The following is a 21,038-nucleotide window of genomic DNA, read 5'->3' as shown; positions in this document are numbered from 1 at the left end:
ACTTGTAATAAAAAACACTTGTTAATAAAATTGCTTTTTGATTATAAAGACGCCAAACACAGCCTTTTTTTTTTTCCCCAAGTAAAAAACAAACAAAAAACAAAGAGTAAATTACATAAAAACCCCTCAGGTTTGATGTCTATTACAATCTCATACAATATCTTTAAAACATTTCACTTTCATACCTCATGTACTATTTTATTTCAAAATAACACTTCCGTTAGATTTTCCATCCAATGGTCTGTTAAATGCTGACGTGGCTGCCACATTTATGCTGATGTGGCTGCCACATGGCAAATTTTTTTTTTTATACATTAACAATATTATAATATTAAGCCTATTTTTAAAAAAAAAAAAAAAAACAAGAAAACCTGAACCCAGATCCCCTTCCCCACATCTCACCCCCACCCCCTTTCCCATCTCTCCCACTCTTCTTCTTCCTCCACACCAACCCCAACACACTCCCTGTCACCCTTTCTTCAATTCCCTCATTCCTCTCCCTCTCTACGGTTTGAACTTCGAATTCCACCCCTCTCCCGCCTTTTCCCCCGTCACCCTCTGCCTCCACACGTCTCCTTCCCCCAAAACCCATATCCCCCTCCACCTCTCCCACCTCAAAGCCCCCACCTTTAATCATTTATCTGCTTTTTTTTCACTAATTTTCTTAGAAACCCCTGCAACCTAAATACATGTAACCCACTGCCTAAAAACCACAACCCACAACCCAAATACCTGCAACAGTCGCTCGCGGGGGTCGCAAGCTCATCGTCGAAGGTGGGTCGTCGCGGCAGAGGAAGGCCGGTGGGTTGTCGCCGGGGGGGGGGGAGAGCAAATGGGTCGTCGCGGAGGGGGGCGCAACTGTGTCGTCGCGGAGGGGGGGGGAAGAGCAGGTGGGTCGCGGCGGGGGACGGGTTTGGTTTCTTTTTATTTTGGGGGAAGGGATTTTTACAGATAGGTGAGGGGGAAGGAAGGGGACTGGGTTCGGGTTTTTCTGGTGTTTTTTTTTAATTTTTTAAATAAAGTTAATATTATAATATTATTAATGTATAAAAAAATTATTATTTTGCCACGTGGCAGCCACATCAACACAAATGTGACAGCCACGTCAGTATTTAACAGACCATTGGATGGAAAATCTAACGGATGTGTTATTTTGAAATAAAATAATACGTGAAGTATGAAAGTGAAATATTTTAAAGATGTTGTATGAGATTGTAATAAACCCTCAAACCTGAGGGTTTCTATGTAATTTATCCAAAAACAAAAGAAAAACGAAATTGAGTGTGGTGTCTCAGACCAAACCGCAACTTCATTTCAGTCCCAAATCAGTGAAATCACAGTGACCTCGATGACCACCATGGCCACTACCACCACTCTCCTCCTTCTCCTGATCCTAACCGCCGCCATAACCACCGCCACCTCAGCCCCGATCCTAGGTCTCGACACCTTCCTCACCCACCAATCCCGCCTTGACCGCCATGCCACCAATGACTCCTTCCTCTCTCTCTCCTCCACCCTCAAAAACTCCCTTTTCCATTCTACCCCTCTCTCCCACACCCCCCACTCCCTCATCTCCTCTCTCCTCTCCCTCTCCCTCCCCGTCTCTCTCCACGTCCGCCTTGTCGGCCCCTCCTTCCCCCCCAGCTCCGCCGCCCTCCTCTCCTCCTTCCTCACCGCCGCCTCCCAACCCTCCAACCACTTCCACGTTATCGCCCCCTACGAATCCTTCTCTCACCGCCTCGCCGTCCAGCACTCTATCCACCTCGACGTTTCTCACTCCCCCTCTCTCGCATCCCTCCTCACCAAAACCCTAAGCTCCGAGCTCGCCAAAACCACCTCCAGCCTCCGATCGCCGCTCCTCTCCGTCCCCTACGACTTAATCGACCAAATCATCAAGCAGGACTTCGAGAAAGAGAAGCCGGTTCATGGCGTTTACTTGTATTTCCTCGATATGGGTAAGCAATCCAAACCCTATGCATACAATTACGGATCTGGGGACTCTTCCCCTGCATTCACCAAGTGTTTGGGCAGCATTTGGACCGGGAAAGACCGGTATATCTGGATCGATTTGGGCGCCGGTCCGGTCGATTACGGCCCGGCGCTTTCAGGTGATGGGGTTCTGCCCAGAGGCGAGTTTCATCCTCTGGCGGCGTTGCACGGCCGCCCCAAGGCTCAAAAGGCGCTGCTAGCTGACTTGGCTTCCTTGGTTTGGAGTGCTTACCAGGTTCTTCTCGTGCCCTCCTTGAGAATTCCTGTTCAGTTCGAGAATTCATTGATTGTTCAGTTCATACATGTTTATGGTTCCGATGGTGGTAAGGATTCGAGTGGTTTGGACTGGAAATTGATTGAGAGGACGTTTATGGATGAGGCAAATGGTAATGGTTTGTTGTTAGGGGATCAGACTTTGAGTTTCAGGACTAGTCGGGTGAGTTACTCAGACTGCCTGATTTGTTCATTCGCGGTTTCGAGGTCTACTAACTCGTATACATCGAGGTTCTTGTTTGATAACTATACTTTGATTGCAAGTGAGTATTTGGACTCGAAGCGATTGCATCAGATATTGTCTGATTCGGCTGAGGAGTTTAGGAGAGTGGCTGGGCTCCCTGAGGAGGATTTTGCTAGGGTTCTTCCTGTTTATGTGTTTGATTTGGACTACAACATGCTGTTGTTGCTCGATAGGTATCACCAATCAGTTGCTTTTAAAGACATGGTTATTGCAGTGAGGACGAAGAACACGCAGACTGTGAGTGATTATAACTGTAATGGGCGTCATGTGTTTACGCAAACAAGAGAGCTTGAGAGACCACTTGTTGGTTCGATTTTGCAGAGCATGTGGGGAGTGTCACCGACCCATATGCTGTGGAGCCCTAGGCACAATACTACATTGGTGGATTACACATGGAGTATTGGCCAGACTCCCTTTGGGCCGTTCTCTGAGATTTCATCCTTATCATTCGTACAGAAGGATGCTGCTCGGAGAAATGTTCTTTTGACATCTCTGAATTACACCATATCGAGTGCTGTAGATGTTCTCCAATCCATAGCTGCACATGGCGGGGAAAGAAAGCTCCTTAAGCGTAGTCGACACGTTGAATTCATACAGAGGTGGAACTTGTTCAGGTACAAGCTGGACAAAGCAGTCTCTGCAATGTCGCTTTTGGATTTTGGGATGGCTTTGTTTTATTTGCGGTCCTCAGACCACGACCTATACGCTATCCACTCTCTCGTCTATCAAGCCTCCCAAGAAGTGGAGGTATCCCTTGTATGTTTCAAAGATCCACCAGTTCCGTGGAATGGGATCTTCATGGTGGGATTTGTTATCGCTGTTGCCTTTTATCTTCATTCTAAACGAGATAAAGTCTTCAGAAATAAACGTAAGCAATTTTGAAACGCTTTTAGAGGAAGCTAAGGTTTGTATCTTTTGAATTCAATACTACACTGTATTTCTGTAAGGAACATGATTCGTATGTCAGGTCTAGTCTTCAGTTTTGCTCATAACTTCCTTCCCCATTACTTCAAGTTCATCACTTAATTACCAGGAACTGTATGCATTTCATAGAATTTGAGGGTATGTGTTACTTTTATGGTGGCGTTGTTCTTTTAAACCGACTTCCAGGAAACCGTCTATAGGGCCACATGTATAGACGATCCGTGGAACCCAGTGTGAGACCATAGCAGCTGCAAGTTAACACTAGGTTCCACGGATTGCGGAAGTCGGTTGGCCAAAAAAAATTTGAAGGGAAGTGGTTGGTGCAGAAACTCGACGTTATTAAGGTGTCTAATTTAAATCGATATGCAGCATCAATCTCGAACTCTGTACATTTGATGCGCCAGTTCTGCTTGCTTACAAATAATACAAAATTTTCTTCCCATACGAAGATGTTCTTGTTCTGTTTCGCATGCATCTAAGAAACGAAGAATAGAGTCTCCGAAGCATTTGCCTTTGTGGGTTGATTGAGCAAAATCGTGCTTGCAATGTTGTTCCATGGATTGTCGCCGTCGGTGGTGGAGGAGCAATCAAATGGATTGTCGCCGGTTCCCTCATAGAAGATTCCACCGTACTCATCATCGCTACCCGCCTGGGGTTGGTTCTTTGGTTCCTCGCCATCGGTGCTGTCATCCTCGGAGAAATTTGAGTTCTTCTGAACCAGCTCTCGGAATATTGATGATTGAAGGAGGAGACCAAGTGCAGTGGGAGAAGATGACTTGCTGCCGGCGTTAAGATTGGTGCTGCTTCGGGTGACTTCTTGCTTTCGCGGAGAGTTCAGATAGTCAGAGGCAAAAGGGTTGGTGTGTGAGAAGGATGTTTCGTCTGCTGGGATGTAACCACTGGTCATGAACGGCATGTTCTGAGGCTCTGTGACTGCTTCTGGTTCTTGAGTGGCTACGGTGTCGCCAGCTTTTGGCTTCAAACATCTTATGTAAGAACTCAGGTCAAAATTGGTGACGGCATTGATCCCTCTGTACTCAATCGCTGCAATGTCGTAGGCGCGAGCTGCTTCCTCTTGGGTACCTGAAATGACATAGAAACACGTCGCTCAGCATCTTCGTTATGATTTCAATAGTCCAACCATGGAGCGGACGTCTATTCTTTAATAAATAACCGATTGTTGATATATCATCATTAACGTGTTGATATATCATCAATAATTGTTGATAGATCGTTAAGAACAAACGCGTTGCACAGATTATTTTTCAATTTCCTCTTTCGCGACAGCTTATTTCACTGTAACTGGTTTTCGGGTTTGAAGACAACTTACTGTAAGTGCCAAGGTAGAGGTACTTGTTTCCGAAAGCTCTTCCGATTCTTGCTTCCCATCTGCCGTTATGATGGTGCCTGCAAAATATACATATGCACAAAATAATCAGACACGTTTCTTCATTAGTAATTTTTCGAAGAATTTGACTCGAAGATAATCGAAATATTAAGAATGGTACCTTGCTACTCCTCTGTACTTAGATACACCTCTTGAAAATCCACTGCTTTTTCTGTAACAAAAGGAAACACCTAATATTTTAGGAAACTCAGAGATCAAGGAAATTCTCAACTGCAGAAGTCTTTCTGCAGAAAGACGTTCGAGGTCGTACCTTCTTAACGAGGCCAAAAACTCTTCTTTCGTCACAGATTGCATGATCTCGATTTCTTTCTCATAGTCCGATATCTGCAAATTAACATTAGGGTTTTATGTTAAACTTCCAAAACCATGCAAAAGCACACAACCTTACGTTGTCTTGAGATTTCGTACCGGGAAGTTGGTGAAAGTCGATGCTCCCCAGTACTTGAGCGCTGCTAAATCATATGCTCTTGCAGCAGATTCTTCTTCGCCATAAGCTCCAAGGTAAACTGCTCAGTCCAAATAGTCCATCAGAAAGCGATACGATACAACACAAGATTTCAAACAAGGAAGGAGATATCAGTACCAGAAGGCTAGATGATTAAAAATAGTGAAGTAAAATAAATAAATAAAACAAAATGAACGTATAATCTACCTTGTTTCCCTTTCTTCTTCTGTGTTACATTCCATGAGAGCTTATCCCACAAGTGAGCTTCGAATCGACCAGTCCACCGATGCCTGTTAAACAAACAATTTACCTCAATATTTTTACACACGAAAGAAGAAACCACAAAAAACCATTAGAACTTATGTTCTTTTCTAACCTGCTGACACCCCGAAATCTCGAGCTTCTCTTCATGGTGGTAGTAACAGTTTGATCAGCTAGCTTTTGCGGCAACTTCTGCTCAGTCTGGCTGTTGTCACAACTAACCGCAACTGGAGGCGGGTCTCTTCTCCTTCTCTTGACACACCGGGCTGCCTGAGCCTCAGGGTCTTCTGCACACAGGCGGCGCCTCCCAGGGTTCTCTTCGTTCTTCACCATCGTCAACTCCATCTCTTACAACAAGCCCTTGATCGATCGGGTTCTTTTATTTCTCTTCTTCCTTCAATCTGTGGTCTTTGTTTCCGTGGTTGCTTAGACGGTAAGGAAGGATATTTGAACGTTTATAAAATTTGTGTGCTTGTTTCGGATTTATGCTGTTGTTGTTTTGTGTTGTCACAACTGTTTTGGATTAGAAAAGGGGAACGATGAAATCAAAGCATGTAAGAAAATTTTGAGAATGTCCGTACTGTGTTTGGTAAACACAAATATCCAAAATTCTAAAGGTTCCATGTGGTTTTGGAGTTGCTCATGTGGCCGGTTCGTTGCTGCTGCTGCATGCGGCATGCCAGTCAACATGTGCAAGGTTTCATGCCAGTTTAAATTCTTGAAGGGTTTTCCCGGCCATTCAATGGTAGTGTATATAATATACAATTACACACACACATGTATATATATATTTCAAAAGGGAAGGATGATTTTAACTTGGTGCAATAGGGTAGACGACACATTGTCATAACCAACTGATTTAATCTATATATGTATTTTTCTTACGAACTGACATAATCCACATCTGCAATAATTACATAATTTAAATTTGGGTAACTTTCAAGCATCAAAAGTAACTTTCAAAGTTTAATTGCGGTTAATTTGTTCATATAAGATTTGAGTTTCAACCTCATTTACTTATAGCAATCAACATACTAGATCCACATTGTCTAAAGATTGATATGAAGTAAAACTCATACCCCCTTTAAATTTGTTCTCACTAAGATCTACGAGTGAAATTTTTGGTTGTCACTGATTATAATGCAACTATATTTCTATATAATCACTGAATATTAGAGAGACAGGCACATGATAATGTACAATACAACTAGTGATTCGACAGATTTACTCTTATGCCGAAAGTTTTAAGCAGCTGGCATGAAGGTGACCGAAACAACCCAACAAAATAAAAGATTAAAAAAAGAATGCGTGTGCTGATCTTGGTCATTGACATCGACCAGCTGAAAGTTCCGGCTGATCTTGGTCATTGACATCAGACATGGATCCCCTCCGGATCCATTGGTCCTAATCTACCAAATCCGGTTAATCTGGACATTTAAAATTTGATACAACGGTTACAAACGGGGGTCAATTTTAAAAGTTATAATAACTTTAACCGTTTGATCAAATTTCAATAACCCGAATTATAGAATTTGGTGGATGAGGACCAATGGATCCAGAGAGGATCCATGTCCATTGACATCGACCAGCTGCAAGTTCCTGCGAATCAACCATGTTTATCTTATTTTATATATATAACAAGAACAGTAGAGCACTGTAGAAAAAGCAAGAAAACAAGTAGAAAGATGGAGTGTTTGTCAAGAAATAATGATTTTTTTTTTAAACAGCTGGTCGGTTTCTGATTCTAAAATTCCTTAGGGCTCATCGGATAGTTTGGAATTTTATGTTTAGTTAGTTTTTAATTAATATAGTAATTAATTACATTCAGGTTCTGATGCTTTTTTGAGTCTGATGCCTACGGATACCACGGTGTTTTCTAGGAATTTTTTTCTTTGAAAATAATAATTTCAACAGAATTGTAGTTAATATTGTTATATATTATATTACTTCTCATAATGTACTTGCTAATTGTAGTACTAACTAATATATATTTAAGGAATTCCGAGTCTATGTAGTTAGGGTTATGCATTCACTCGCATTTTATAAAATTTTAAGCATTACAATGATCCAATAACTCTGGAGAAGAGATTAAGTTTGTCATTTTATTGAAAATTGATGGTAACACCCGTTCAGGCTTCCGTTTTCCAATCTCCTCCCTCTTCATAGGGGGATTTTTTCAGTGTGCCGACAAGTATGTTAATACAATTAATTAGGAAACTTTTTTTTCAAGTTTTATTCTCTTTTGACTTCTTCAATTCTTAGCAACCAAAGATTGGTCAATCCCACATTGGAGATCAAGCTTATGTATCATCTTTCAGAGCAAAAGAAACGGAGGAGATGGAGGGAGGAGATGGAGGGAGGAGTTGAAACGAGGTCTAACGGCAGGATATGTTCAATTTAGAGAATGAGATAAACGAGGAAAAATAAATTCAAGCTAACCTGTTCTCTCCAGCGTCATTGGATCGTTTGAATGTTTTAAATTTTATAAATTGCTGGTAAATGCACGGTTTTTAAATGTAAAGACTCGAGATCCTATATAGAGATTCAAGTTTTATTCTCATTTGACCTCTCCTTTATTTTCAACATAAAAGGAAAGGTCTTTTTAGTTAAATTGGTTTTTAAGATTGACATAACTCCTCACTTTGGTCTAGTGAAAATCGATAAAAATGGTCCCTAAATTTGTCCACTTTCAATCATTTTGGTCATTCTGTGAGAAATCTCTGTGAAATGGAAAGGGGTTGATTGGACAAAAATTACCCTTAATTGAACGAAGAATTTTCACGGAATGACCAAAATGATTGGCGTTGGACAAACTCAGGGATCACTTATATCGTTTTTCAATCTCAAGAACTAAGGAATTATGCCTATTTCAAGAACCACGGTAGATAAAATGCCAAAAAAGAAAAGTCCGTATAAACGGGCTTGTGAATGGGCCAGATACCAACCCAGCCCAATTAGTTTATAGTTGGGCTTGCTTGGGTTTCAAAACGACAGCGCAACACCAACATCGCATCCCAATTGGCGCGCATTGGGGGCAGTGCGCATTGCGCACAGCCAATCCAACTATAAAACACCCTCCTCTCCCACTCCCACCATCTCAAACGCACACTCCCTCACTCTTCAAATCTTCACCGCTTCTTTCTCTCATGCTCGAAGCTTGGCTCCGCAGCTCGGGTTCGATTCCTCGACCGTGAGAAACCATGACGGACGGCCACCTCTTCAACAACATCTCCCTCGGAGGCCGCGGCGGCACGGTGAGTTTCTCTATTCCCCGCTCCGATTCGTGGTAGCTGGAATTTTTGGGGTTTCGTTCGTCGATTAGGGTTTTTCCTTCTGAACTTTTTCAAATGCGATATGAATGAGTCCTCTTTGATTTGGGAATGAAGTTGGTTTCAGTTTATTTGGGTCGGTTGAATTTCGTGTAGAAATGAGGGTTTTTGGGGATTCCGGTAGCTGGGTTTTCTTTCTATTGGTCCCTTTGAAACCCTAATTTGTTTCTTCCTGGATTTTTCTTTGATTTTTGTGCAATTTGGTTGTGGAGAAATTTGTAATTATTAATTTTGTGCAGAGCGGGAATCGTAGGGTTTGGGATAGGGAAGTCGGGGTTTTGTTTCGGTTGTTCGTGTTGAATTTCCATCCGTTTAAGTTTCAATAAAGTCTTTCACTTTTTGGTGACGAGAAATTTGAATATGCTCTGCTTGGTTGCCATGGAAATCCGAGGAAGAAAAGTTTGTTCCTTCCTGATTTGATTGCATTCGGTAGAAGTTTATTGCTTTATATTCAGATTTTTGAATTTGCTGAGATGGTGAAACCTGAAGTGGTGAAGTGATTAATGAGCTATGGAGGAAATGTAAACTTACTCATTGTGTTGCATGTGGAATGCAGAATCCAGGGCAGCTTAAAATATTTTCAGGAGGAATTTTATGGAAAAAACAGGGAGGTGGTAAAGCAGTCGAGGTTGATAAAGCTGACATTGTTGGGGTAACATGGATGAAGGTCCCAAAGACTAACCAACTTGGTGTTCAGATTAAAGACGGGTTATACTACAAGTTCATTGGATTTCGTGACCAGGTTGGTGAGCATTTACATAGAATTATTCACTGATCCACTTCTTGTCTTATGTTTTTGTTTAATATATTTTACAAAAAGTCTTGTAATTATTTAACAAATGCACATCCATAAGAACTTTCATTCACAAGGTGACGGTTTAAACTGAGTATTTTTTTTTCATGCATCTGAGGCATGCCAATTGTGATTTTGAGTTATGATAGACTAAACTAAAAAGTAGCTTTCAGTCAATGATGCTCTGCAGGGATGTGAACTGCATACTGATTCTTGGCTCTTTAATGCTGTGCTTGCATTGTAGGACGTCACTAGTTTGACCAATTATTTTCAAAATACATGTGGGTTAACACCGGCGGAGAAGCAACTTTCTGTAAGCGGACGTAATTGGGGAGAAGTGGATTTAAGTGGTCAGTGATGTTCTCTTATATTCAAGTTGCCTGTTGTTTACTTATTTTGATCTACCTTGCATTCTTTGTTATGATCACTTTTTTCTTGTAAATTGCTTTCTTCCATGTTTTTTGGTATGTGGATAGATTCTCAATTTCTCATTGGATGAAAGTTGGGAAAATGATTTCTGCTTGCTACATCTTTAAACATAATGTGCAGCTGAAATTGCTTGAAGTTGGTTCTTCTGTTTTCGCATTTTTCAACTTAATGCTTTGTCTTTTATGGAGTCTTAGAGCAACTGGACATTTCTTTTTGTGCATGTTTAATATCCTTAAGAAATGGTCTTGTGCAGTTCTGTTATGATTTTTTTTACCATTCGTCCATGTATGATTCCTTCTCTGATGATAATGATTCCCTTGGTTGTATCATTGGTTTGTTAAACATCTCTTCTGTTCTGCAGGGAATATGCTGACTTTCTTGGTTGACTCCAAGCAAGCATTTGAGGTATCTTTGGCTGATGTCTCACAAACACAACTTCAGGGAAAAAATGATGTCATCTTAGAGTTCCATGTGGATGATACCACAGGAGCTAATGAGGTTTGTTGCTTACATTTGGTGTTTCATATACTTTTTCCTAAAGATGGTGGGAGTTTTCTACATTTATACTTATGGTTCTAAAGTTACCCATAGTTAGATATGAGCTCTCTTTGGCATAAAATCTAGGTTTTTTCTCGAGTAATTAATAGTTTCATACTGAGTTGTTTGCTTATGAGTATTTTTCTATTTGTGTTATATTTACAACAGAAAGATTCATTGATGGAAATAAGCTTTCATATACCTAACTCCAACACTCAATTTGTTGGTGACGAGAGTCATCCTCCTGCTCAGGTAAGTAAGTTCTTGCTATGTGATAAGAGTTTTGTAGGTCCTTTTTTTCATTGATCTTGCAATTGATATATTGATAATTTCTAATTGAATATTATGTAGGTTTTCCGTGACAAAATCTCGTCGATGGCAGATGTTGGTTCTGGAGGTGAAGATGCTGTTACCACATTTGATAGCATTGCAATCCTCACACCAAGGTAGATATTAATGAAAATGCTAGGGATACTGCACCTACTTCGATCCATACTAGCATAGGAACATGCGCCTTCTGTATTTATTAGATTATGCGTATATGTACTATGCTGGTGCATGGATTTCTTTCCATATGCAATGCCAGGCTAATGGAAGTACTTGTTTAATGTAGGGGTCGCTACAGCGTGGAACTTCATCTTTCATTCTTGCGGCTACAAGGACAGGCTAATGATTTCAAAATTCAGTACAGCAGTGTTGTTCGGCTGTTTCTACTTCCGAAGGTTTCAATCTTATCTTGGGCACTAGAATTAGTTTTTCACTTGTTCTTCTTCCAAAGCTTTTGTTATACATAATTAGCTTAGTTACCTTACCTATAACATTGTTCCATGCATATTAGTGAGTTCTTTTCAAGGGCTGAAAGGACTGTCGGTGTTCTAATTACTCCATTCTTGGAACCAGTTACTGTGGCTTTGGCATGTCTATAATAGATTCTTTGTTTGTGCAGTCTAACCAGCCTCATACCTATGTTGTTGTTACTCTTGATCCTCCTATCCGTAAAGGGCAAACATTGTACCCACATATTGTTTTGCAGGTAGTGTTTGTTTCTTTGCCTTGTTGATCAGCGGTTTGACTTTTTCATTGTTTCCTTCAATTGACATCTTCTGTCTTGTGAAGTTTGAAACTGACCTCGTGTATCAAACCGACCTGGCAATGAGTGAAGAACTTTTGAACACGAAGTACAAGGACAAGTTAGAACTATCTTATAAGGTAGATAGTTCCTTCTACTCTCCTGAAGATTGTAATCTAACTAACTGTTGTTTTATTTGTTTAAAACAGTGTGCTAATTGACGTGTGCTGCCGTTATTTCTTTTATTTTTAAATTAACAGGGACTAATGCATGAAGTGTTCACCACAATACTGCGTGGCTTGTCTGGTGCCAAAGTTACGAAACCGGGAAAATTCCGCAGCTGTCAAGATGGTTATGCTGTCAAATCTTCATTGAAAGCTGAAGATGGTGTTCTATATCCTCTGGAGAAGAGCTTCTTTTTTCTACCAAAACCTCCCACCCTTATTCTTCATGATCAGGTAGAATATGCATGCATATGATTGAGATTATAGTGCTGATATACCCGATTGATAAGTGGAACCTCACCCTTTTTCTTTTTGGTGTTTCTGTTACAAGATTGACTATGTGGAATTTGAGAGGCATGGCGCTGGAGGCTCAAATATGCACTATTTTGACCTTCTCATCCGACTCAAAAGTGAGCAAGAACACCTGTTCCGAAACATTCAGAGGAATGAATATCATAATCTTTTTGACTTCATCAGGTTGGTAATGAGTGCTGGTTTCCATAGTTGGTCTTTGGTGCTGTGGATTTTAAAATTTGACCTTTTGGCCACATGTCATGTGCAGTTCAAAGGGTCTCAAAATCATGAACTTAGGAGAAGGCCAAGCAGCAAATGGTGGTGTGGCTCCTCTTCTTGATGACGCAGATGATGATGCTGTTGACCCGCATCTTGTCCGTGTGAAGAATGAAGCTGGTGATGATGAGAGTGACGAAGAGGTGGAACTTTTATCCTATATTATTTGTTTACTTTTGTTTTTTTCTTGGTCTGATTCTCTTTGGATTGAATATATCATGGACTGCACTATTAATAGGATACAGTTTGGTAAACTACTTATATTTTTCTTCCCTATTGCTATGTATATCCTTCGTCGATCTGTAAAATGCTGAAAGTTCTTCTGTGGTTTGTAAAAGCGGATGTTTGTGAACAGGACACTCGTAGTAGATACTCTATCCACACTTAAAACATACATCAATTATGTCGTTCGGACTTTAATCAAAATTTTTTGGGATAGTTGGTAATTCCATAACTGTTTTCCTTGGGCACTCTTTATTTGTGGTTAGTTCTAGTGGTTTCATGCATCCGTACACTTATGTGTTGACTGTGTCGTGTGATATTCCAGTCTAAATGTGTTAAACGTGTTTAACTTTGGCAGGATGAAGATTTTGTTATTGACAAGGATGATGGAGGTTCTCCTACTGATGACTCCGGGGAGGATGATTCTGATGCTAGTGAAAGCGGAGGTGAAAAAGAGGCAAGTCATTTCTATTAATTTTGCTGGCCTAATAAGTATAATTGTGAGAAGATTTATCAATGTAACATGAATTGTCAATTTCAGAAGCCTGCGAAAAAGGAGTCTCGTAAGGAACCTTCAACTTCCAAGGTACCATCTTCCAAGAAACAAAAAACCAAAGATGCAGGTGAAGATGGTTCAAAGAAGAAAAAACAGAAGAAGAAAAAGGATCCAAATGCACCGAAAAGAGCGATGTCTGGTTTCATGTTCTTCTCAAATACGGAGAGAGAGGTGGGTTTTTTAATTTCTGCCTATTGGTTCTAACTTTTGGTTGAGGTTCTTATCGATGTTTCGAAGAAAATTACCGACCTTATTTGTGTTGACCACAGAATGTAAGGAGAGAGAACCCTGGAATTGCGTTTACCGCTGTGGGGAGAGCACTTGGAGAGAAGTGGAAAAAGATGTCGGGTATGTATGCTTCGACTGAAATTGCATCCAGCGTGCTTCCACAACATGATGAATTTCTGCGAATTACAACTTAACGCCATGTTTTCCATTTTTCAGCTGATGAAAAGGAGCCATATGAAGCAAAGGCTCGTCAAGATAAAGAACGCTACAAGGATGAAATTAACGGCTACAAGAACCCCCAACCCATGAACATAGATTCGGGGAACGAATCTGATTGAAAGCGCGTAGATTAAGACAGGAAATGGAACGAGGCAGTTTTTAGTTCGAAGAGTAGTGTTTCCTTGAGCTCTAGCTCATCGGTAGGATCTGTGTTCGTTTCTTTCTTGCATCTATTTATTTTCTTTGTACAATGTATGGTTAACATTATATACTTGATGTACTAGTTAGGTCATAAAATACCCGTTTTCGTGCCGAGACGACTATTTTCAGATACTCCGAGTTCCCAGTACGGTGTCTTGCATGCTTCAACACAAAATATTTGTTGTGCTCTTCTTTCATTGTTGGTAGAACAACTACCTCCGGTGGTCTCCTCTATCTTAACCCTTATTTCAATCTTCTTTAATTGCAATCGGAGGCAGCAGTGGCGGTGGCCGCTGTTGCCTATGGTGGTGTTCCAACTCCTGAACTTCACAGGAAATATGGACCCTCATTTATGATTTGCCTAAATCTTTTCTGGTTAAATTTTCAAATGTTTCCAATACCAATTCTCAATCTAAAACTACATTTTCTTTCAAGGCACCCTACTTTCATCTCTTTTGTACCTGAAGACGGTAGCGATGCCACGAACGACAGTCGGATATCGTTGTATTATCTACAATCTTATTCTTTTTACGAAGTAAATTTTTTGTTTAGGGACGTTTCGAACTGTATATATTTCTTGCTACAAAAGAAAAGGAATAGAAATCCAAAAAAATTTAAAATTAAGAATTAAAAACCTTTCGTACTCGCAAACAATGTTCATTACTCCGCAAAATTGGATTGGATTATCTCTCGCGTTTATTTGCTTTTTATTTCTTAGGGTGTAAATACTACTACAACATAACCCTTGGGTTTGTTAATACATAATATAGATTAAAACACAAAAAAAAAAAAAACAAGCAAGTAAAAGAATCCATATCCACATTTCTCTGCACTTCACCATCACTTCTTCATTTGTTTCTCTTCAGTTATCACACTTCACCTTCCGGCACCGGCCGGCCGCCTATCCATTTGATCACCATTGATATATAGTTAGCTCTTTTATGTTTGTTCTAGCATGGGTGGCCAACCTTGCAGTTGAGAGAACCTGCAAAGCGTGTGAGCCTTGTGACGTATGTACCTGGCCTTGCCTTCATGACGTCTAACCTTCCAAATCCATGGTTCTTGCTAGGCACACCAGATTGAACAAAGAATGCTCCGTTTATCATAAGATCTCCTTCTGATCTCCATTGCCAGCTCTTCCATACGCTCTCCGGTGCATAGTCTCTCTTCGTCACCTGTAAATTCAAGCGTCACAAAATTAAAACATTACTTCAGTAATCATGTGTTCGCGTACGTATTAATTGATAATATTGTGTTCGTGTATGTACTTCTTTTGCAGCCTGGTTCGGTGGGGCGATGAATCGGTTGCCCTGGCTGATAATTGTGGGGTGAGAGCTTCCTCCGATGGCATACATGAGCCAATGTGTGTAGTCATTGTTCACAACATGGATAAATCCCCATCTGCATCTTGGCATTCTCTGTATCAATCCCTTGCCGAAATGGTTAAATGCAACCGTTATCTGCATGATTGCATCCCCAGAAAACCCATCGCTAGCTCCGAAAAGCATCACCTGCACCATTAGTGTCGCCAATTAGTTACTCTTTGTTATCTTATTTTGCAGTGTCAATAACATTTCCCGACCATTATCATTTTAAAAAAAATAAAAACGTACGTCGTTGTGACGGGTGAAGTGGCTGTTGGATATGGTTATAGCAGTGGACCCTTGAATGGCGTCGATGAGCCCATCGGCGCAATTCCACATAGAAAGATGGTCGAGCCAAATGTTAGACGATCCGTAGATGGAGATACCATCTCCGTCGCTATGCGTGCGAATCCCGATGTGATCCACGGAGTCCCTGATCATACCTCCATTGCCCGGTACAGTGTCGTGGATGTGGAGGCCATGAATAATCACGTTCTGCACGAACTGGAGTGTGATCCCAGCGCCATGAGCAATATGCACATTTGCCCCGCGTGCGTCAATTGTCTTGTGGCTTGTTACTATGAGCTCCTGGGTCAGCCTGATGACCATGCTGCGTGCAAATATGATCCACAAGGGTTGCTTTTGGATCACGGCGTGACGTAGGGTTCCGGGCTTAGGGTCATGGATATTGTCGTCGGAAGAGTCGGTGACGATGTAGTAAGCCCCTTTCTTGCCTCCGCGTGTCTTGCGGCCGAAGCCTTTCACGCAGCTGGCCAGATGCTTGCGGTTGTCAGCCCAGTTGGCCTGGCACCGCCAGCAGCGGTCGATAGGGTTTGTGGCCTTGCAAGGGCCCGTGTAACGTTTGCCTAACAGATGCCTCCCTGTGCTGTTGCCCGCAGCATGATCATCGTCGTGGTCGTCCTCAATGATGGTCCTGCGTTATCATGCATGGTCGATTAAGGATATTGTTATTTGTACCATCTAACTAATTATCATCTCGTTTTTAATAAATAGACCATATATGTACAACATAAACGTTAAAAACCCTGCATTATCATCATGCATGATCAATTTCGAGCACTACTACTGATTACCGTCGCCCTTCTTTTAAAAGACTGTATTTAGATGAAATGATACAGACATTGGGAAAGAAACGCAACAATATAGATTGATAAACAAAATTTGAAGAGAATTAAGGATGAAAATGTCGAATTTACGTACATTTCAACGCTTTCGTTGAAGTCCTCGGTTACTTGTTCCGGGTTGGGTTGGTAGGCCTTGAGAGCTGCCTTCTGAGCTTTCAGGGCTCGTTGCTGCCATACAGAGTCGAACTCAGCAATGTTGAGGGTGTCATTTTGTGTCTCTGCCTTCAAGCTTGGAACCAGCATGCAGAAAGATATCATAAGAAGGGCCAAATTGAGCTTCGACGCCATTGGTCCAAGTATATTTTTTTGCTCTTTTTTTTTGTTTTTTCTTTCCTTTTTTTTTTGTAAATTTAATTTTATAAATTTTTAAGAACAAAGTTTCTAGAAATGGCAAGGTCTATGAGATCGAGCCCAGATTTTAACCGGGGTCAGATTCAGCCCAGCTAGACCTTGCCTGAAAAAGATTAATTGAAATTAAAAAAAAAAAGATTCTAAAGTATATTGCAATACTATTGTATTGCTTGTTTTTTTGCAATGAAAATTTTGAATTATATAGAGAAAACGTTGTCTAAATTTAGAATCGTAGAAGGTGGGGAACCATCTTCCTCTAAAGGTTGACAGTTTGCCCAAAATGTGAGGACATGACTCAATGGAACACCCTATACATCACCACATTTGCGTGATGAAAGAGATATACAGTTTCATAGACAGACAAATGATGAAAATTTACAATCGTTTCGTTGAAGTTTTCCGTCGCATCCAGATCATTTCTATTAGATTGCAGTTAGCTAACAGAAGTGGTACAATCAAACCACAATCATGTACTTAATTAGCATATCCTTAACTAATCTCCTTCATGGGTTATAATTGATTATTAGTTATAATTAACCATAATCTTCCCCACAATCAATACAACCTGTTTTGTTTCTTTGAAATGGTTACTTTCCACTTCTTTAATAACTCATAAATATAACAAAAGAAAATAATACATAATGAAACATTTTGACATATCTGTCTATGGTTTTGCATGATATTAAATTGCCACATAATCTATTAAATTTAAATTTGATTTTTACATATGACATCTCCGTTAGAGATCCTTTTACGATGCATGTCATACTCCAAAATATGGTGGAAATTTCGATAATGTTGTTTCATTCATAACTTTGGTACCTTAATTATTTAATTGTCAATGAAGGGCAAATTGTCATCAATATAATTTCAGAAAAATTGTAGTAATGGTCTCTCAATTTTAATCCAATTGGAGCAATGTTCCATTAACTAAAAGTTTATGACTATTGATCCCTTAACTCATCAAAACGTGAAACTATGATTTTTTCGTCAAATCCGTCAAAATGAGTCATGTTGGAGGGGCCATTGTTACAATTGGGCTAAAGTTGAGGGACCGTTGCTCCAATTGGGTTAAAGTTAAGGGAACATTGTTTCAATTGAGTTAAAATTGAGAGACCACTTCTCCAATTGGATTAAAATTGAGGGAACATTGCTACAGTTTTCTCATTTGGTTTCCATATTTGTCCCTTGATTCAACCTTACATCCATGACACGTGACTCATTTTGACGGAAGTTCTAACAGAGTTGACGAAGGGGAACATCGTTACACGTTTTGAGAAGTTGAGGGACTAATAGTCACATATTTTTAATTGATAGACTATTACTCTGATTGAGTTAAAATTGAAGAACAATTGCTACGATTTCCTCAAATAATTCCAATCTTCTTGTAGTACTAAACAAGTGATGTCACTGTCACAGCCACCAATTTTGTTATTATACGATCATCACAACCATTTTATTTTTCAACACAAAGAAAATGATGAATAAACTATATAAAAAAAACCTATTATTTATTTTCTTGGTAAATTATAGGAAAAAAAGAAAAAGTCCTTTGCTTTGGGGAAAAGAAAAAGACCAATTTGGTAAAATTCAACAAATCAAATTAGCTTGGCCGAAACTCCAAGTCTCACCTGTAAATTCACAAAAAATAAAAAAATCCAGAAAATAGACAAATCAACGGTGAGGAAAGCGATATCCGACGGCCACCATTTAATCAAAAATGAAAAATAGAGTAAAATAAAAAACTCGCCAAAAAGAAAGCTGAAATTGAAATCGGGTGAGTGATTTAGGGCATTTCGCCTCCCCCAATATATATCGCTCATTGCCTTTCGCCATTTCTCACTTCTGCTTCTCAGAGAGCTACGGAGACGCCCAAATCCATTCTGGGTTCCATTCTTCGCCTTCAAATCCCAAATCTTTGCCGAGAAATGGTGGGACCTGGGCTTTACACCGACATCGGCAAGAAAGCCAGAGGTATAGCTATCCCTCCTTTTACATTATCTGATATATGTATGTATGTGTGTGTGTCTATGTGTATGTATAAATTTGGTTGTAAAAAGCTGATGGGTTTTTCTTAAATTTCATTTTTTCTAATGGGTTTTTGTTAAATTTCAGATCTTCTGTACAAGGATTACCAGAGCGACAAGAAGTTCACCATCACTACCTTCTCTCCCACTGGAGTGGTGAGTTCTTTCCCTCTTTTTTCTTGCCTTGAGATCTGTATGTTCGTGTTTGTGTGTGTGTATGTATATTCACTTGTTGAATCTTTAGGTTTTTGTTTCTAGATATGAGACATAGTTTTATTCCACTTTCGGAGAAATTATTCGGCTCCGATTGAAACATCTAACTTTCTGTTTCAATTATGCTTAGTGGTTTAGCTTGTAACCATTTTTATCCTGTTAATTTTTTTCGAAGTTGATTAATATTTTGGGTTAGAATTTGGTGGCATTTAAGCTTGTACTGTTAATTATTGATTTATTTCTGTGATTATGTTGAATTGTTGAGTTGAACTAACATCCTTTTCCGCTTAGTTATTAGATTTTGTTGAATTTAAGAACTTTTTTATTTTATGCCGGGTGCCGATTCTTTGCTAGTTTTGAGTTAACTTCTTTCGGTTGTATTATTAGATTTTGTTTAGTTTAAGAAATTTAGTGGATTTTCTAGCCAAACTCAATGAGCAGCGGAATATTACAACTGATTCATATATTTTTCCTTGTACTTTTCCCTTGCACATACCATTCTTACCGACTCTTCGTTCTACATGACCCGCCCTATAGTTTACAAGTTCTAAGTTAACCATATTTCCTACAATTACTTACCGCTTCATATCTGCAGGCTATCACCACTTCAGGAACCAACAAAGGTGAGCTTTTTCTGGGTGATGTGAACACTCAATTGAAAAACAAGAACGTCACAACTGATATCAAAGTTGACACCGACTCCAATGTAAGTACACATCCGTTTATGTTTCTTTTCCATCTATTTTGTTTTACTGGATCCTATTGAGGTTTTTATTGTAAATGCCTAAAGTATTTTCATTTTTCCTTGCTTTTTGTTTGACCCACACATGTCCATTAGAAATAGTGTTAATGTTCATTCAGATATAATGGAACTGAGTAGCTTTACTACATTAACAACTGAATAAAGTAATTATTTTAATTTACTCATATTTTCTTGCTAAGTTGTGTTTACCAACAGTTTGTTTTGTTATCAGCTGTCCACCACTATTACGGTTGATCAACCTGCTCCTGGCCTGAAGGCAATCTTTTGCTTCAAAGTTCCTGATCAGAGGTCTGGCAAGGTAGGACTGTTATATGTGGTAAAACTTGTGGGTCGATGTGGTTCACTCTGTGTAGTAAAGCATTTCATTAATCGGGATCAGTTGTAGAATTGCTATCTAATATGTGGGTGATTGTTAACAGGTGGAACTCCAATATCTGCATGACTATGCAGGGATAAGCTCCAGCGTTGGTTTGACAGCCAACCCTATTGTTAACTTCTCCGGTGTTATTGGAACCAATCAGCTTGCACTTGGTGCTGATCTGTCATTTGACACCAAGACCGGGATTTTGACTAAATGCAATGCTGGATTGAGCTTCTCCAATGCTGATCTTATTGCTGCATTGACCCTGTAAGTATTCTTTTGGTTGTCTAAGATTGGCTTGTTTGATTTTTCATATATTGGCCTCCTGATGTTGTACTTTTGATGCATGGTGTGATAAAGATTAGTTTTTGTGATACAGGAATGATAAAGGTGACATCCTCAGTGCATCGTACTATCACAGTGTCAATCCCCTCTCCAACACAGCTGTTGGCGCCGAGGTGACTCACAGGTTTCCCACCAACGAGAATACCATCACTCTTGGCACCCAGCACGCCCTTGATCCAATGACAACCATTAAGGCACGTGTGAACAACTTTGGCAAGGCAAGTGCCCTGGTCCAGCACGAGTGGCGCCCAAAGTCATTCCTCACTGTTTCGGGAGAGGTAGACACCAAGGCCATTGAGAAGAGCGCCAAGATTGGGTTGGCTCTTGCTCTCAAGCCATGAGCGGGCTCATTGCTCACTGCGGCAGAGAGCAGAGGTAGAGCGTAGTATAGTTGTCTTTCCAGGCTGACTTCTATTCGGTTCTAAAAAGTTTGTTTCTTTTTTCTCGGAACAAGTCCATATGGTAGGGAAATCCTTCTATTTTGTTGGCATCGGTTTGTAAAAATAAAAATTTGATGGTTTCAGACATTTTGCTACCTTTTTTATTGC

General features: G+C 40.1%; 5 protein-coding genes across 5 annotated transcripts; 3 read left to right on the top strand and 2 right to left on the bottom strand.

Annotated features, from left to right (window-relative positions):
* The first annotated feature begins 1,262 nt into the window (after window positions 1-1,262).
* On the top strand, window positions 1,263-3,498 carry LOC126611661 (uncharacterized). The gene has a single exon (XM_050280031.1). It carries the CDS (start codon window positions 1,349-1,351, stop codon window positions 3,386-3,388), a length of 2,040 nt encoding a protein of 679 aa, XP_050135988.1. The 5' UTR covers window positions 1,263-1,348; the 3' UTR covers window positions 3,389-3,498.
* Window positions 3,499-3,905: 407 nt separating this feature from the next.
* On the bottom strand, window positions 3,906-6,035 carry LOC126611669 (AP2-like ethylene-responsive transcription factor At1g79700). The gene is made up of 7 exons (XM_050280043.1): window positions 5,660-6,035; window positions 5,491-5,573; window positions 5,247-5,344; window positions 5,089-5,162; window positions 4,939-4,989; window positions 4,761-4,837; window positions 3,906-4,513 (listed from the first exon to the last, which is right to left on the bottom strand). Exons 1-7 carry the CDS (start codon window positions 5,887-5,889, stop codon window positions 3,906-3,908), a joined length of 1,221 nt encoding a protein of 406 aa, XP_050136000.1. The 5' UTR covers window positions 5,890-6,035.
* A 2,596-nt stretch (window positions 6,036-8,631) lies between these two features.
* LOC126611663 (FACT complex subunit SSRP1-like) lies at window positions 8,632-14,053 on the top strand. Its single transcript, XM_050280037.1, has 16 exons — window positions 8,632-8,798; window positions 9,430-9,615; window positions 9,911-10,016; window positions 10,457-10,593; window positions 10,801-10,884; window positions 10,984-11,078; window positions 11,246-11,354; window positions 11,579-11,665; window positions 11,749-11,841; window positions 11,962-12,159; window positions 12,257-12,402; window positions 12,488-12,638; window positions 13,076-13,174; window positions 13,259-13,444; window positions 13,543-13,621; window positions 13,718-14,053. Exons 1-16 carry the CDS (start codon window positions 8,745-8,747, stop codon window positions 13,837-13,839), a joined length of 1,932 nt encoding a protein of 643 aa, XP_050135994.1. The 5' UTR covers window positions 8,632-8,744; the 3' UTR covers window positions 13,840-14,053.
* A 524-nt stretch (window positions 14,054-14,577) lies between these two features.
* On the bottom strand, window positions 14,578-16,939 carry LOC126611667 (pectate lyase-like). The gene is made up of 4 exons (XM_050280042.1): window positions 16,507-16,939; window positions 15,535-16,219; window positions 15,190-15,432; window positions 14,578-15,096 (listed from the first exon to the last, which is right to left on the bottom strand). The coding sequence occupies exons 1-4, from the start codon at window positions 16,716-16,718 to the stop codon at window positions 14,872-14,874; spliced, it is 1,365 nt and encodes a 454-aa protein (XP_050135999.1). The 5' UTR covers window positions 16,719-16,939; the 3' UTR covers window positions 14,578-14,871.
* A 1,624-nt stretch (window positions 16,940-18,563) lies between these two features.
* LOC126611681 (outer plastidial membrane protein porin-like) lies at window positions 18,564-21,017 on the top strand. Its single transcript, XM_050280055.1, has 6 exons — window positions 18,564-18,755; window positions 18,897-18,964; window positions 19,617-19,727; window positions 19,996-20,082; window positions 20,204-20,412; window positions 20,525-21,017. Exons 1-6 carry the CDS (start codon window positions 18,710-18,712, stop codon window positions 20,829-20,831), a joined length of 828 nt encoding a protein of 275 aa, XP_050136012.1. The 5' UTR covers window positions 18,564-18,709; the 3' UTR covers window positions 20,832-21,017.
* The last annotated feature ends 21 nt before the right edge of the window (window positions 21,018-21,038 follow it).

Source organism: Malus sylvestris, chromosome 17 (assembly GCF_916048215.2).
Source record: "Malus sylvestris chromosome 17, drMalSylv7.2, whole genome shotgun sequence".
NCBI classification, from domain to species: Eukaryota; Viridiplantae; Streptophyta; class Magnoliopsida; order Rosales; family Rosaceae; genus Malus; species Malus sylvestris.
Note: the sequence above shows the minus strand (reverse complement) of the source record. Positions and strands in the feature narration are given on the sequence as shown.

Excerpts from the sequence above, each read along its gene's own strand:
- LOC126611661 (XM_050280031.1), top strand. The coding sequence starts at position 1,349 with ATGACCACCATGGCCACTACCACCACTCTCCTCCTTCTCCTGATCCTA.
- LOC126611681 (XM_050280055.1), top strand. The coding sequence starts at position 18,710 with ATGGTGGGACCTGGGCTTTACACCGACATCGGCAAGAAAGCCAGAG. Across the intron at positions 19,728-19,995 it reads AAGTTGACACCGACTCCAAT|CTGTCCACCACTATTACGGT; the intron begins GTAAGTACACAT and ends TTTTGTTATCAG. Across the intron at positions 20,083-20,203 it reads CTGATCAGAGGTCTGGCAAG|GTGGAACTCCAATATCTGCA; the intron begins GTAGGACTGTTA and ends GATTGTTAACAG.
- LOC126611669 (XM_050280043.1), bottom strand. The coding sequence starts at position 5,889 with ATGGAGTTGACGATGGTGAAGAACGAAGAGAACCCTGGGAGGCGCCGC. Across the intron at positions 5,574-5,659 it reads AGATTTCGGGGTGTCAGCAG|GCATCGGTGGACTGGTCGAT; the intron begins GTTAGAAAAGAA and ends TTTGTTTAACAG. Across the intron at positions 5,163-5,246 it reads CGACTTTCACCAACTTCCCG|ATATCGGACTATGAGAAAGA; the intron begins GTACGAAATCTC and ends GTTAATTTGCAG.
- LOC126611663 (XM_050280037.1), top strand. The coding sequence starts at position 8,745 with ATGACGGACGGCCACCTCTTCAACAACATCTCCCTCGGAGGCCGCGGC. Across the intron at positions 10,594-10,800 it reads ATACCACAGGAGCTAATGAG|AAAGATTCATTGATGGAAAT; the intron begins GTTTGTTGCTTA and ends TATTTACAACAG. Across the intron at positions 13,622-13,717 it reads GAAGTGGAAAAAGATGTCGG|CTGATGAAAAGGAGCCATAT; the intron begins GTATGTATGCTT and ends TCCATTTTTCAG.
- LOC126611667 (XM_050280042.1), bottom strand. The coding sequence starts at position 16,718 with ATGGCGTCGAAGCTCAATTTGGCCCTTCTTATGATATCTTTCTGCATG. Across the intron at positions 15,433-15,534 it reads ACTTCACCCGTCACAACGAC|GTGATGCTTTTCGGAGCTAG; the intron begins GTACGTTTTTAT and ends CTAATGGTGCAG. Across the intron at positions 15,097-15,189 it reads CGAACCAGGCTGCAAAAGAA|GTGACGAAGAGAGACTATGC; the intron begins GTACATACACGA and ends TTGAATTTACAG.